At 37.7% G+C, this 14841-nt stretch overlaps 1 protein-coding gene across 6 annotated transcripts in view; it reads right to left on the bottom strand.

Moving 5' to 3' along the window:
* The window catches only part of EVC2 (EvC ciliary complex subunit 2), a 68071-nt gene that overhangs the window by 32449 nt on the left and 20781 nt on the right, over positions 1-14841 (bottom strand). For all 6 annotated transcript variants that reach the window (XM_033059466.1, XM_033059467.1, XM_033059465.1 and 3 more), the window contains 3 exons: positions 12597-12731; positions 10961-11112; positions 717-1041 (listed from right to left, as the gene is read on the bottom strand). In XM_033059466.1, coding sequence (XP_032915357.1) covers positions 717-1041; positions 10961-11112; positions 12597-12731 — 612 coding nt within the window. The remainder of the gene's footprint in view (positions 1-716; positions 1042-10960; positions 11113-12596; positions 12732-14841) is intronic.

The following is a 14841-nucleotide window of genomic DNA, read 5'->3' on the forward strand; positions in this document are numbered from 1 at the left end:
TTCCAAGCCACAAGAAGTTGTTAAAAATAATAATAAAGAAAAAGGGTGGGTGGGAAATAGGTTTTATTTTAACATTCAATATACTTGAAAAAAGACATGGAAGACTGGAGCATTGTAAGGAATCATACTCTGACTTCAGTTATTTATTTATTATGAAGAGGCTATTTCTAAAAAAAGTCCATTCCTTGCTCTGTCTAAAATATGTATTTTTCTGCTTGCTTTCACTCATTTCAGAGGGAAATCAGCCTTTGTTTGTGCTTGTATTCTGATTTTCTTCAAAAATAGAACATAAATATTGGAAGATATTACCTAGACTGTAAGGTTTATGATGTAGGGAGTTTGTTCTGCTCTGAATATGAAAAATACTTCACAGAGTCTCTGAAATCTCAGAAAGTTCTGCAGTAAAATACAGTAAATAAAAATAAACACTTAGCAATAGTACAAGTGATTATTAAAAAAAACCAAAACAAACAGGGTAATGACAACCCCTTGTTTTCAGATGTCACAGGTTCTCAAGAAAAATTAATTTTCTGTTGAAATTAAACACAGTTTCTTAATAACAAATACCCTAATCATTACATCTGAATTTTTGAACATACTTATTTGTAGATCTTTACTCTTCTAGGAGGATAACTAAGCTGTTCTAATCTAAAAGAGAAACCATCTCCATAAAACTACATATCTTGCAAAGTAGCTTGATTTAAAACCAGGTTTACCTTTTCATTAATTTTCTTTATTAATTCCTCAGCCTCTTCATTTGCAGCTCTCACTTTTTGGCTTTGAGCCTCCATTGTCTTCCTAGTTTCCAGATTACATTCAGCTGTTAAAGCCACCATCTTCCTTTCATACTCCTCTTGAATCTCTTTCTCCATTGCAAGAAACCGCTTTTGGAAAACTGAACTTATCTTCTTCTCCACATGTGGAAAGAGGCTGTGATTTAAGACCATGTTCTTCAACATCATAGCAATCACTTCTTTACAGATCTGTGTTCGACTGGCCTCCAGATCAGCATCTGCCCGTGTCAGGCTGGCAACCTCCAAACTGTACAAAGGTAATCAGGACGTTAAAAAATCACAGATCATGGGAAATTTCTACCAGAAAACAAGATTCTTGTATCTAGAGGATTCAATATCTAGATTGCATCTAGATTCAGTCAATACTGGGTAATGAAATTCCAGTCAGAGATGTGCAGGAGTATCACAGTATATGATAGTAATAATTCATTGAAGAGAAGGGTGAGTCAACTTCTACTATAGCAAATTTAATTGAAGTATGTACATACCTCCATTTCAGACAGAAGAATAAAAATCTTTTCTTTATTAATACTCAAAACATCCCCTCAGATAAAAGCCAACAGAAATGTCTAACACCCTCCCAAAAAAATCCCCACTATCTCTGTTGGGAAGCAGATCAAATGGGCACCTGAATAGACTATAAATTTTACTGACTTTGTAAAACAGTTCTAAACTCACTGACCCATCTAGATTGATACATCAGTGTTTCATATTCTTGGCTGATGTACTCCCTTCTCTGCAGGGAAGAGGGGACAGTTTCAATTATGTGCTGATATAAATAAAATAGCTGCTATCTGTCTCTCATGAACATTAATAGAGTTATAGAAAAGACATTAAAACCAGATGGAAATACAAGAGCTTTTAGAAAATGCAATATGTCATGTTGCATATAAATACATTCTCATTTATCTTTAGAGTTAAATTGGAATTATAATTATTCTAATTTCATATACAATGTAACTACTCTAAATTCTACACCTGAACTTTATTCCACACTGGAAAATTCAGTGGGTTTTGCTCCTGCACGTCATACTACACGAATACACAATACTGCATTCTTCTGTGTATGGACCATGTGTACATTAATTTCTTTGTGACCTACAAAACATATTTTAGGAGCTTAAACCCATTTATTATTTGCTTAGGCTAAATTATTGGTCTAATCTTTCCATAGAAAAATCTCAGAATAAATTTAAATTCCATAGCAAACATCTTGGTAAGACTTGCAAAAGAGTGGAATGATACTACATTCAGAATCATATAAATGAAGACATGCAAATCTAGAAATACTTTGTTGGTTTTTTTTTTTCAAACTTTCCTTATTTAAGCAAGTAAAATTTAATTAAAAGTAAACCAGTGACATATCATCATTGTCTCCCTGACAGCACAAGAGATGTACTCTCCCCATCCTGAAACTGATGGGATGGGATTGTTTTCTTACAATAACTCAAATACTTGAAGTATTTGGGAGACTAGCTTTGAAATGTAATCATCTAGCACAGATTTTCTGTTGCAATTTCTTGAAACCACAGATAGACACTGGTGATGGCTGTCCTCATCTTGGCAATCTGCTGCAGGGCTGGCTGGTTGGTTGCAGCTACTAAACCTCCCTCATTTTACCCTCTCTTCCTTACATACAGGAACAGAAATTCCTGCAATTGAAGTACCATGAGCCTGAAACATTCCTCACAGTAATCTGAAGATTCTGTAAGAGCTCATAATTGCTATAATATCCCCAAGGCAACACAAGCATCCAACTTCTCTACCTTGTCTACAGATGGACACTGCGGCTGGAGGTACACAGTTCTCTTGGGTAACAATCACCTACATTCATGGTGAAGTACCTCAGGGCACTGATCCCTGGGGAGAGTCCTTCTTGCTCCAGGACAGAGGGAAGGTGATGGCAAGATCAAGGTAACAGGATGCTGAAGCAACACAGTAGATACAGATGTGTGCTTTTTTTGTTTATAGTCTCAAGAATTTTGCTGACACAGACAGCTATTATCAAGCCATTTGTGACAACTTGAAAAAAAGAAGAGTTTCAGAGCTGTGTAAATGCACTTAAACAAAATCAAGGATTCAGAGAACGGGAGCTTTGTGCTATAATATTTCTTTAATGACTGTGAGGCAGTGGTAGGAGGCTTTCCTTCACAGGTTCACCAATTCATTATTAGTCTGCAAAATCTAAGCCACCAGATTTATTTTTCTGTTTTACTTCCTGCTTTAAGTTCAGCAGCTCTAATTTAATTGAAGCATATCTGTCTTCTGTGAGAAACATCCTGGTTTTCAAGCATGACCTAACAAAGAACTAAACATTTTAATCAATTGTTCCGCTAGATAATTTCTCCAAAAATGGTAACCTCATCTTCAGAATTTTATTAGTTACAACTTTCAACTCTCTTTGTTTGCCAGAACAACAAGTTCCTTAGTCATTATTTTTCTGCTCTTCAAGCATGCAGTGATAGATGGTCACCCCAGCACCTACTAACCTTTTCTTACTGAGATGTGAAAGACTGAATTCCTCATCTCTCTCCCTGGAAAGTAACACTTCACAGCTCTACCACATTGTTATACAGTTTATAACACATAATTTATTCCTTATCACAAATACAGTTTTTTTTTTAAAGCATGCTTCAAAGAAGATTAAAGCTATTCCTCACCCACCTCTCTGTTACTTTTCCACTCTTTTTCATCAGTGACCCCAAGAATGCAAACCAAAATGAAACACCATCAGAACATTTCCTATTATCTTTCCCTCAGTCTTCTCACAGCACTTCTTCCTAGTTGCTGCAAGTCATTGAAGACTCAACCTGATTCCATTTCAAGCAAGATTCCCACATTCTTTCTCACCCTCAAGGAGAACTACAGTACCCCAGTACCTCCACATGATGCAGAAGGAGCAATGATAATAACCTCCCGATGCTGGTGTGTCAGCAAGTGAATAATGAGGCCCCTAAGATCTCAAGTGTATTTAACCTGCAACTCACACTCTTCATTTTCCTGACAGAACATTGGTGAAGAAGGCAATGGAAGAGAAGTTCATGAACGGTTCCACCAAACCAAGAGTAACAGCAGAGAAAAAAGTAACTACAGGCCACAGCTCTCCCAGGTCACATCTTCAAAGATAGTTGCCAAACCATCACCTTTTGGCAGTGACAGCTGAAGAAAGGTGTGTCTGTAAAAACTTGAAAGCTCCCTTCCATGTGATGTACTCTACTTCTGGTCCGTGATCCTCACACAGCAGTCAGCAGAAATGAGACGAGCTCATCACACACATCAGAAATTTTGCTTCAAGCCCTTTACTCAAAACAGAGAGGTTGAGGGCACCCCCAGCATGCTGCATCACACCAACAGTCAGTGAAACACAGGAACCCTATACATATAATAAACTGCTTTCATTTTGTTTCAAGTCCCTCAGAACAATGGTTAAAATTGACCAGATTAAATGTTTCATGTCACATAGGGAAAAAAAATTCTAGCCTGGCATTCTGTGTCTCCTCAAGCCAAGGTACGTTTCATAGTTTGCTTTAAATGCTCTGCACTCTGCTTGTTACAGCAATTGATGTTTAAAAGGTCTGGCCTGAATTCCTGAGCATATTCAGCATCATAGAAACATGAAAGCTAATGAAGTACAGATAGCTGATGGCTATTGATGAAAAAGATGAAAGCTTTTGTTGGACAAAGCACGCAGAGAAAGGATGAGGACAGTACAGAAGGCAAGTGGCACAAAAGGGTGGGGAATGGAAAGGTGAACAGACACATAGAAAATGTAACTTCAAACAGCAAATGTAAAGCTTTTTCACTCACTTGAAGAGAAAGAGGTTTTAAAAATCTGTCAGAGAGATCTGGAAGGGCAGAATCCCAGATGCCAAACACAGAGAAGCAGAGAGAGTGCCTGAGCAACTGATGTCCTCCACAGACCTAATGAAAGAATACAGGAAAGCAGCTGAGGTCAGGAAAGCAGCTATAGCTAATTTAACAAAAAAAAAAAACCAAAAACAAACCAAAACAGAACACACTACAAAAAAAGGAAACCTCCCATTAACTACCATGTAATTGTGTCTTTAAGTCTTATTATTCAAATTACAGGCCCACAGAGAGAATTTTTGAACAGGAGAACTAACAGCTGCTGAATTTAACAGTCCTAAAAATAACTAATGGCTTTCAGACACATTTTTTAAATTAATTCTGAATTTATAAAGATAAGAAAGTACTGTGACACAACTTTCTGAAGTCTAAAAGGGAGAGAAGCATTAAACAAATTCCCCTTTGGTGACATTTTCTCATCAAAACAGAAAAGCCTGTCTTTCTCAGAAGGCTCATCTCTCCTCTGCCAATGGAAGCCAATTAGTAGCACACATATCACAAAAGTATCCAGAGGTGACTGGAGCTCTGTGGTAGCTGTTTCTGTAAAAGTATTGCTTCAAATACACAAGGCTCTTTAAAGCATATAATTAAGTAATTTAGAGCCATTTGTGGACACTTTGTCTCCAGCAGTGACTCCGAGCCCCAAGGCACAGTAGCTGCACCAACTCCTGATGGAGAGGGGAATGGTAAAAGGGAAAGACAGACAGGCAGACAAGCACCCCAGCCCAGTGGCACCCACTCCAGAGCAGCATGTCCTGTACCCATGGGCACAGTGACAATGGGACAGCTGTGGTGAGGAAGGAAACAGGAGAACAGCATCCAGGCATTCTGGTCCATATTGCCTCGTCACACTTCAGAGGAGTGAAGATGGAGAAAGAGTCAGACAAGAAGAATCACAAAGAAACCAGTTCCTGCAGTGCTGGCTTTAGTCACAGTAAGCAAAGAAAGCCAATTCGAGCATAATGGGCATTAAAAGTCTTCAAAAGCAGCTGATGTGGTTTGTTTCACAATTTATCCATTTGTTGAGGGAGTAATAATACATTATCAGTTGAAACACTAATCTTAGAGAAATTAGGATTTTAGCTAAAAGTTAGAAGAAATAGGTTTGAAATAGTTATCTGAAACTTAAATAATTTATTGCCCATCATTTTATGTTTGCTTAGCTGTGCTTACAATGGGAAAGGATGAAACTAGTAGATAGGTCCAAAGAACACAAACAATTGCAACCAGAAACCCATTCTTTGCAATATTGGAGTTGCCCCAAAGCCATTTGTATTGTCATTGATAGAAAAGGTTGAGAGTTCAGGGTCAGGTAGACTCCCCTTACTTCCTCCTTTTAAGACTCCTCCCCACAAAAACGACCCCAGACTTAATTCAAGAAGCCAACTATGCTGCTTAATAGCTATTCAAGATAATTACCATAGGAAGCAGGGGATGGGAGGGGTTGGTATTATGAATATGTATTTGTTTGAAGCTTTTGTCAATACATAGACTCTGTGACCACCTGTAATTTTGCAGTGTAGAGGATTACTTCACACTGCTGCCCAGCGCTGAATAAACATGCACTTTCTAACTTTAAATTGTTAGAGAGTCTTTTGTCCGTCCCAGATGAGTATCAGTATTAGACCAATACTCATATTTTGGTAAATCAAGTAAGCTGGGCTGTATTTTGGGTTTTTTTCTGTTTTTTTGTCTGTTTAGTTTGTTGTGTTTTGTTGGTAGTTTTCTGAAGTACCATGTCAATGTGACCCCTCTGTGCAGCCCCATACCTTCCTCCCTTCAACATCTCCCTCCTTTTTTCCTTCCTTTGCATTCCATGCTCTTCTGCTGGGTCCACTCTCAACAGAGACTGTAAACCCGTCAGGGTAGGGATTTACACAGGTGCAGCACAACAAGGCAAAAACTTTTGCAGGAGACTCAAACTTTACTAAAGTAGAAGCAGAAGCAATGGCATGAGATCTGAACACCCAGCAACAGCTACTGACTGCCCAAACCCAAATTCTTCAGCCTCCTGTGCCAGAGTGGGATGTGCTGCCTTCCCCTGGTCCCTGCCTGCTGCCAGGCTGTGTTAGCACAGGTCTGAAGATGCTCTGTGATACACCAGCAGCTGTACTGGCCTGCAGCCAGCTCTGAACTGGGGCAGTTCATCCATCAGTCCTGCGGCACTTACACAGCCGAGCGTGAACTCGGCACAGCTCATGCAGCAGCCTACAGAGAATACAAGACGTCAGATCAGTAAATGAAATTGCTAAGAAAGGTACCTGAGGGCTATCTAAGGATGCTTTCACATGGATGAGTCACAGGTTAAGTTTAGCTTTCCAGAAGTCAGAATGCTGACAAAACCAAAAACAGGATTCCTGATATGCAGCCAAGAAATAATTAAATAAAAAACTGAAAAAGATGATAAATTGAACTGAGAGACCAGAAGTTCTTCAGAAAACAAAGATTCATGAAAACCTGATAGAAAGTCCAAGTATTAGATCTGGTAGCAGTTTCACCTATCAAATTCCTTTAACTCTCCACAGCAATAAAAAGAGAGTATTTAAATTCTTACGATTATCTGTTTAGAAAGCATTTTAAAAATACAGCATTTAAGAGACTGTGAACCTCTGCATTGCTTGATCACTGACAAACCAGTGATCTTCAGAAAAACAATTTTAAAAACACATCTACCTGCAATACTGCTGTTACAACAGAGTTCAGAAAATTATTATTTCACTATTTCGCTCAGAAAAGCGACTATGCAAAAAAAATGTATGAAAGATTCCAATTCTGCTTCTGCTGAAGTCATCACACATTTCACCACTGATTTCAAAAACACCAGCTTCAGCCTGGATACTAACAAATAATAAATAAATAAGTATTATTGCTATATGCATTATGCATTAATGCCTGAGGAGCTTCCAACTCTGCTATGATCTCCTCAGATTCTTCTGATTTATCCAGGCGGGGTGAGTATTCAGATGACAGAAACGGTAGGAGATATCAATCTTCATTAAAAATGATATGGAATAAAGCAGCAGGAACAGCACAACTCTCAAAAGGAGACTCTCTTGTGGATGAGATAAATTGTTCCAGGTAGACAGCAGAAATGACCCTTATAATTCTAAACATTTCACAGTTAGCCAACATGAAAGAAAAGTAACATTTTTAAGATGAAAAAAAAAAGTATTCATCAATTTTAAATTACTTGTTTTCTTCAGCTCCCCAGTCCTACAGACTTCTACCATATATTAAGCATTTGAGCTCTGATGAAAAAAAAAAGTACACTTTACACATTTGCTAAGTTTCTAGCAGCATTCATAACACAGAATTACAAATGCAGAGTTTGGAGTTCAAATCATGAGCATTCACTGCATCTTACAGTTACATCAACATGATTACTATGTATAGCTCTATTCCTGCATTGTACAGATTTCACAAAAAGAGAGTACTGAATATGCTCTTCCTTCAAAAATTCCAAAATTTTAATTACACTCTTTCCAAGTTATGAAAAACAGAAATTTAGCTCCTTATGTTTGTTTTTTTTTGGTTTTTGGGGTGTTTTTTTGTACTAACCATGTAACTATTTCTCACCATTTTCCATGTAGGAATATTCAAGTCTAGGTGCTATGACAACATGACCATTTATACCTCATCCCTGGCAGTGTTCAAAGCCAGGCTAGATATGGCCTTGAGCATCTTGGTCTGGTGGGAGGTGTCCTTGCCTATGGTGGTGGGATTGGAACTAGAGGATCTCTAAGGTCCCTTCAAATCCCTTAAGGTTTTGATTCTATGGTTCTTACTTTCCATTTAAATTCATGGTTTGAAAAAATAGAACTTTTGTTCCATAGCAAATCAAACTGGCATGTACAGGAAGAAATTTAGATTTTAAAAGAAAAAGCCAACTCCTAAGAGCATGGTAAATTGCTTTTATTTTTCTGTCAAGGCTTTTTGGAGACAGTTTGATCCTGTGCTCTAGTACATTGGCCTCAGTGTCTCTACCACAGGAAAAAATCAGCTGCAACGGACACATATTACTTACTCATTTACCAAAATAATTAGCAGTATGTATTGTGTATCAGCAAGCAGGTTCAAATTCAGCTAGAGCTCTGACAAACTCAAGGAAGCACAGCAGTACAAAATGAAGATTAAAAAGAAAAGGTGTAGTAGTGAAAAGCCATTTAAAGAAATTAAGTTTCCCTAAGTATCTTTTGTGACTATGAGAATGGTCAAGCTCCATCACACCGGACACAAACCCAAATTGCTCAGCTTTTTTCATATTCACCTGTAGACATATAGAAAAAGAGACCCACAACATTTTGGGACATGATTTTGTAGTATGCATGTCAAATACCCAAATCATATAGCTTCCCTTCATTAGTATTCACTGTCCAGAGGCCAATATTCAGTAATATACACAGCAAGGAACCTACTGAGAATAAAAGCCAAAGTATTTTGCTGCATAGTATACATCAAGGACATGACTTATTAAGACAAAATTCACAAAGTGAGTTACCAAGAAGCTTCCTTATGAAACATTAAAAATATGTTTTGTTCTCTAGCCAATCCTCATGACATTGCAAACTGTCTACACTCCAAAGCTGTCCCTGTCCATAAATATTGAACACATGCTCCTGATGTATCTCCTAAGCGATTTGGCACTGTCACTTTTTAAAAGACAGAACAGCTTTATGTTGTTGCAAAGAAGAAAACAACATGTGGCTTTTACTTTTCAGAGTATTTTTCTCGTTTGTATCTGAAAGAGCAGAATGATTCCCTCCATGACAATGCAATGAAAAGGATGTTAACAATTAGGTTAGCAAGCTTGTATGTGTGTCATGCAGACAAAAATGAAACACACCTGCACCAAAACACACAGAAGGATTTATCAAGCTAGCATACAAGCAAGATGATGGTGCTTGGCTGAAAATACCTATCATCCTTTCAATCATCTTTCATAGCAGGAATCACTGTAACTTTGAACACCTTTGTGGTCTATCTACTATCCTCACCCTGGTAAAAGGAAAAGAAAGATTAGAAGGTGAAGCAGGTTAGTAAGCGTTGACTAATGGGCATCTACTTGATTCACTGCAACACTCTACCTCTTCAGAGATAAAAAAAATAGAAACTGAGGAAAGTAAAGGAAGAAAGAGACATATGCACTGACTTCGTAAAAACATTAAAAAACTTCAGCCCCTGGACACACATTCAAACTAAGATACAAATCCTATTTTGTAGGTTTAGAAATAAACCTGTTGCAAAAATAAACCTTTCCAAAGGTTTGCAAGAATATATCTCTTTCTATCCATAATGTATCTGAAAATAGTCCAGCAATTTTTCTTTAACAGAGCTAGATACTATCCCTGAAATAAATTAATACTAAAGTGAGTTTAAAAAAACTTTTGATCCTGTTCTTCTTAATATTCACAAAATTATTTTAAGGAGAAACACTCGCAAAGCCTGAGCTGCTATACAGGTATAAAAGCAAGGACCAATGTGCAATTTACAGAAATAAGTTTCCAACTATCAGGGAAAGGCAAAAAGTAATAATGCTTTTAGTTACCCTGTAAGAAAGAGAATTCCACCCATGGTCCTGTAACTTTTCAGCTTCTACAGATTTTATAGTTGCACAATACTGCCTTTAATCTTTCTTACCAGGAGGTATGACTGCATAAACAACATCTGCTCATCTTCACGTAAGCCTTTTTATAAAATTCAGCTGAAGAACAGATGACCTTTAACAGTGGCATGTTTCTGTCAAAAAGCCTTTCAACAGTATCAGGAGCATTTCTGTGCTCTGGCAAGTGGTCCCACCAATCACAGGTACACGGTATCTTTCTGGCAGCACTACAAACTGTCACACCTTATACTCTGATCCAGCTGTTTTCAAAATACACTGCTGAACAATAATGCTGGCACTCAGCAGGGGCTCTCTTTTCTAGGACAAAACCCACTCTTTTGAAAGCAGAAATGTGTTAAGCAATAGTAGAATACTGTGTTTCAGTATTTTCTTGTACACCAAGAAGGTTTCCTTCATGTAGTGAACCACAGAGAGACAAAGCAAGGTGTTTATTGGATTGGAAAACTTGCATGTGTAAGACCTGGATGGAGCTGTGACTTCTACAAGTGAATCAATACGAAATACGATGGCTTTCCCTTCTCATAGATGATTGTTTAAAACAGTTCAAAAACCTAAGGCAGTGCAGTAATATGTGTAAACAGACACTATAAAAAATAGTAAAGAGGAGAAACTCAAAACATATTCAAACGTTTAGCTAATGATAAAAATAATAAATGTAATAGCAGTGAATTCTTACTCTTCTAAAGCCTGAAGCATGTTCCCAGGTTCTTCAAAGGACAGAATATCAATGATTTGGTCATTCATAATTAGATCTTCACTAAAGAGGTCACCTGAAATAAATTGAGAATGCTCCAGTTTGTGATTTTGGCTGAGATCAGGCTGTATCTCCTAAAAAAAGAGAGAAAAAGTAGCATTATCAAAAAAAAAATGTATCATGAGCATCTAATCTAATTTTATTGCAGTTTAACTCTGGGTGAGAAGTTTTCCACTTATCATCAAACTGTAAAGCTGGAAAGAGTATAAAGAGGTTGTACAATTCAGGTATGTATCTGAAATCAAATATACTACTTTTATTTCAGACTAATCTTTTTTAGAATATAACTGATATGAAATATGAAGAAACTATCTGGAATATGAATAAATTATCTGGAATATGAAGAAATAGAGAACACAGAACACTTGTGAAAGTCATCTAGGAAGTTGTCTTCCACTTCACAATTTCTAGGTAATTTTTTTTAAAAAATTGCCATGGTATACAAATTACATATGGCAACATCACAGTGTTATTAGATGAACAACATGGAAAAATTAATCCTACCCATGATAGAAGTGACTCACTTCACAGAGACCTCAGACTGAGGGCTTATAATATTGTGTAAAAACCCCACTATAAATATCTGACAGCAGACCAAGCTGGACTTTTTTTACTAATTCATTATCACAATTTCTTTTATAAAAAGAAACAAGTCACATCCTTTTCATTCATACAGATTAATTTTTCAAACTTAGAAGAAACAGAAGTTACTGATGGTGTAATTTTCAACTACAGAAAGGTTGTAAGTGATTTGTGAGCTCCTCTGGTCAGTCTAGAGGGATGAGAGATCCACATCCCTTTGGGCAGACAAGGGGTTCAAACCTCTCAGCATACCTCTCTTAGTTAGGACTGCCCCAATCACTGTAATATTCCCACTAACATCTCTAGCTCCCTCCCAATGAAGTTGTTATGCTTTACATAAATACAAAAATAATTAGTAGAAGGAACAGCTGGAATCACACCAATTTGATTAATATTTATCAGATTCTCTATTTTCTTTCTCCCATCCAATATATACTGAAATACTGTCTTCAAAATGGCACAGAATAATGAAAACACTTCATGCTCAATCCCATCTGTTTTACTTAATCATTGAAGATATTACTGCACATTGAAGAAACTAAGACCAAAATTCAAATCCCTATTCCTGATAATCAGAAAAAAAATTTGCACCCAAGTTGCTATGCTCAAGATAAGTTGTCTACTCCCTTGGCAACTTATTATAACCCAGAGACAACCTGCTTCTAATTCTGAGGGACAGAAGGGAGGAAGAAAAGAATATGGAAAGAAACAAACAGGTAATCTCCCTCTGATCTAGAGCCAACATCCAGGTACTGGGAGCAGTTTTTTTGAACAGGGTATCATTCTTACACTCACCTCTAAATCTGATTGCACTGGAGTTTAGAGACTGTAGAGATTACATTACCTGTGAGCCAAATCCATCACTTGTGGTTTTATTAATCTTCAAAAATTCTTCAGACAATCTTAGTTATCAAGTTATATCATCACATACAATCAGTGAAAAAAATTAAATGCCCTGACAGACAGTACAACTCACCTGGTTTTTACTACAGAAACTCCATTTTAATATTTGGTTTCGGTAAATGATGAAAAAGACAGCACATGTCAACACAAGGGAAATGAAAAACGCAATGAAGAACCCCGAAGCACTGATGGCATGGCTGTATAAAATCTGAAATTAAAAGATCATTTAATTAAAATGTTATTTTAGATATATATAAAGATCAGATCATAACTGTAATTCAAAGACAGTAACTGTAAGTAAATAATAAATTATTTTTAAATGGCTTCACACAACTTGAGAATATCTCAGCCTTATAGTATTACTACATCTCAATGAATATTTTCAAACCAGTGTGCATTTTCAATAGGTTTCCAAGTCAGCACAGTTTGCTATGTTCACCTTATCGAAATTCCTGTGCAATTCAAGCGAGAGAACTTCACAGACTGTATTTTTTTGCTCTGACTTTTGGGTGCCCTGTACTTAATAGCCTGTTTTCCAAAGTTGCCGCTCTTCTAAGAAGTCTCACTGAAACTGATGGCATTTGATGTTGCTCATAGGCTCTGGAAAGTCAGTCAGATGTTGGCTACTTTAATTAATGATTCATTCATTAATGATTCATTCTTGATTCAATGAAACTGAGTAAACACCATAGGGAGGAAGTACCAATATAGTTCAGAATAAACATGCAATTGACACCCATCCCATCTGTGTGCAAGCTTGCAGCTTCTGCATTAGTCTGAGTCAGGAAAGGTTGGCAGGAGCAATGGAACCATAAGCCTGATAACAACTTTGTAGACCTTTCACTTCAGCTCTTGACTTAATCTCTAAATTGCATTGCATTAAAAATTAATTTTTGCTTCAAGTTCTATGTAGCAAAAGTTAATGCAGTGTTTGTTTAGTTCTATGAGATCTTTCAATGAAAAACATAGCACAGCTATTAGTATAATGTTTCACCACAAACTGATCACTCTGCTGGGGCTAGGAACTGTAAATAATTAACATGCTGTTTGCAAGCTGGGTTTGGTTTTTTCTTGGAGCAAAAACCTGACAGCATTCCATAGAGTCAATGGTAACTCTGCATAGGAAGCAATATTCAAACATGGTCCACGATTTGAAAATAATTAATTGCAATTTAACACCACATCAGGACTCTGAGACTCCTCCACTTTCAGGAACAGGAGATTGCATAGATAATACTTAGGGGAAAAAAGGTGCTCTGAACCCACTTGCATTTGGCTAACTTCCACACGAACCCACTTGCATTTGGCTAACTTACACGCATTCTGTGAAATTTAAGGATCTCTCTAGGCTTCAGGGGAAAGCAAGGATCTGGTGAGGCTATGGATTCAGCAAAGCTGGAAAGACGTTGTTTAGCTTAAGTCTTGCTGAAGAAAAGCACTGGCTATAGAATGACTCTGTGCTTTCTAAGATAAAGGTGAGACCCATGGTGGGACAGTCGGTCTTCATGAGGGCAGGCAGTTTTGTCTGTGCTTTTATACCTAAAGAAAATGGGCTCTGGAAGAACAGTCCATGTCACTGGGGGGCTGTCAGTCCAAACAGAACACAGTAGATGCTCAACCCCATCTGAAAGCACCACAGCGGATGGTGCAGGGGAGGTGCCAGGGCCCTGGCTCAATTCAAGACCAGCGCTGGTCCTGCAGATTGACCTTCAAACCATGGACACATGAGCAGACCTCAAAACCATTCCTTAAGCTAACCTCTAAAGCCGTCCCAACAGTGGGAAGAGGCATTACAGCCCCAAGTTTCTTTCAAGGACTGATGTGTTCCCACTGCTTTGCATGACACTGAGGGAAGCATCAGTGTAAAGCAATTATCATCTCTCCCATGCAACATGCTTAGATGGGACAACTTTCCTTTTCACCAGTGTCCCATTCCGCATCAAACTCCCCCAGCCAAGGGCAGAGGCACAAAGCACAGGCTCTGATGCGCTGTGGGATGACATCCGGCATGGACACTCAGATAAGCAACACTCATATTTTTTTCATAACCCACAAAATCACCTTGTTTCAGGCAACCAAGCACTTTCTTCCAGTGGCACAGAAGAGAAATCCACAGGGTTTGTAAAACTTTAACGAATAGCATAGTATCTAACTGTTGAAGTAAATCACATGAAAGCTGATGGGACCAATGTAGCATGACACTGCCATGACTACGTAATTAATTCTTCACTTGCCATTCCCAAAGTCAACATCTACTGTCTACCTAGTCACGTATGTGCATAGGCTTTAAAATACCCATGAACAGGCTTAAGTAATTA

This window comes from Catharus ustulatus, chromosome 5 (genome assembly GCF_009819885.2).
Source record: "Catharus ustulatus isolate bCatUst1 chromosome 5, bCatUst1.pri.v2, whole genome shotgun sequence".
Taxonomy (NCBI): Eukaryota; Metazoa; Chordata; class Aves; order Passeriformes; family Turdidae; genus Catharus; species Catharus ustulatus.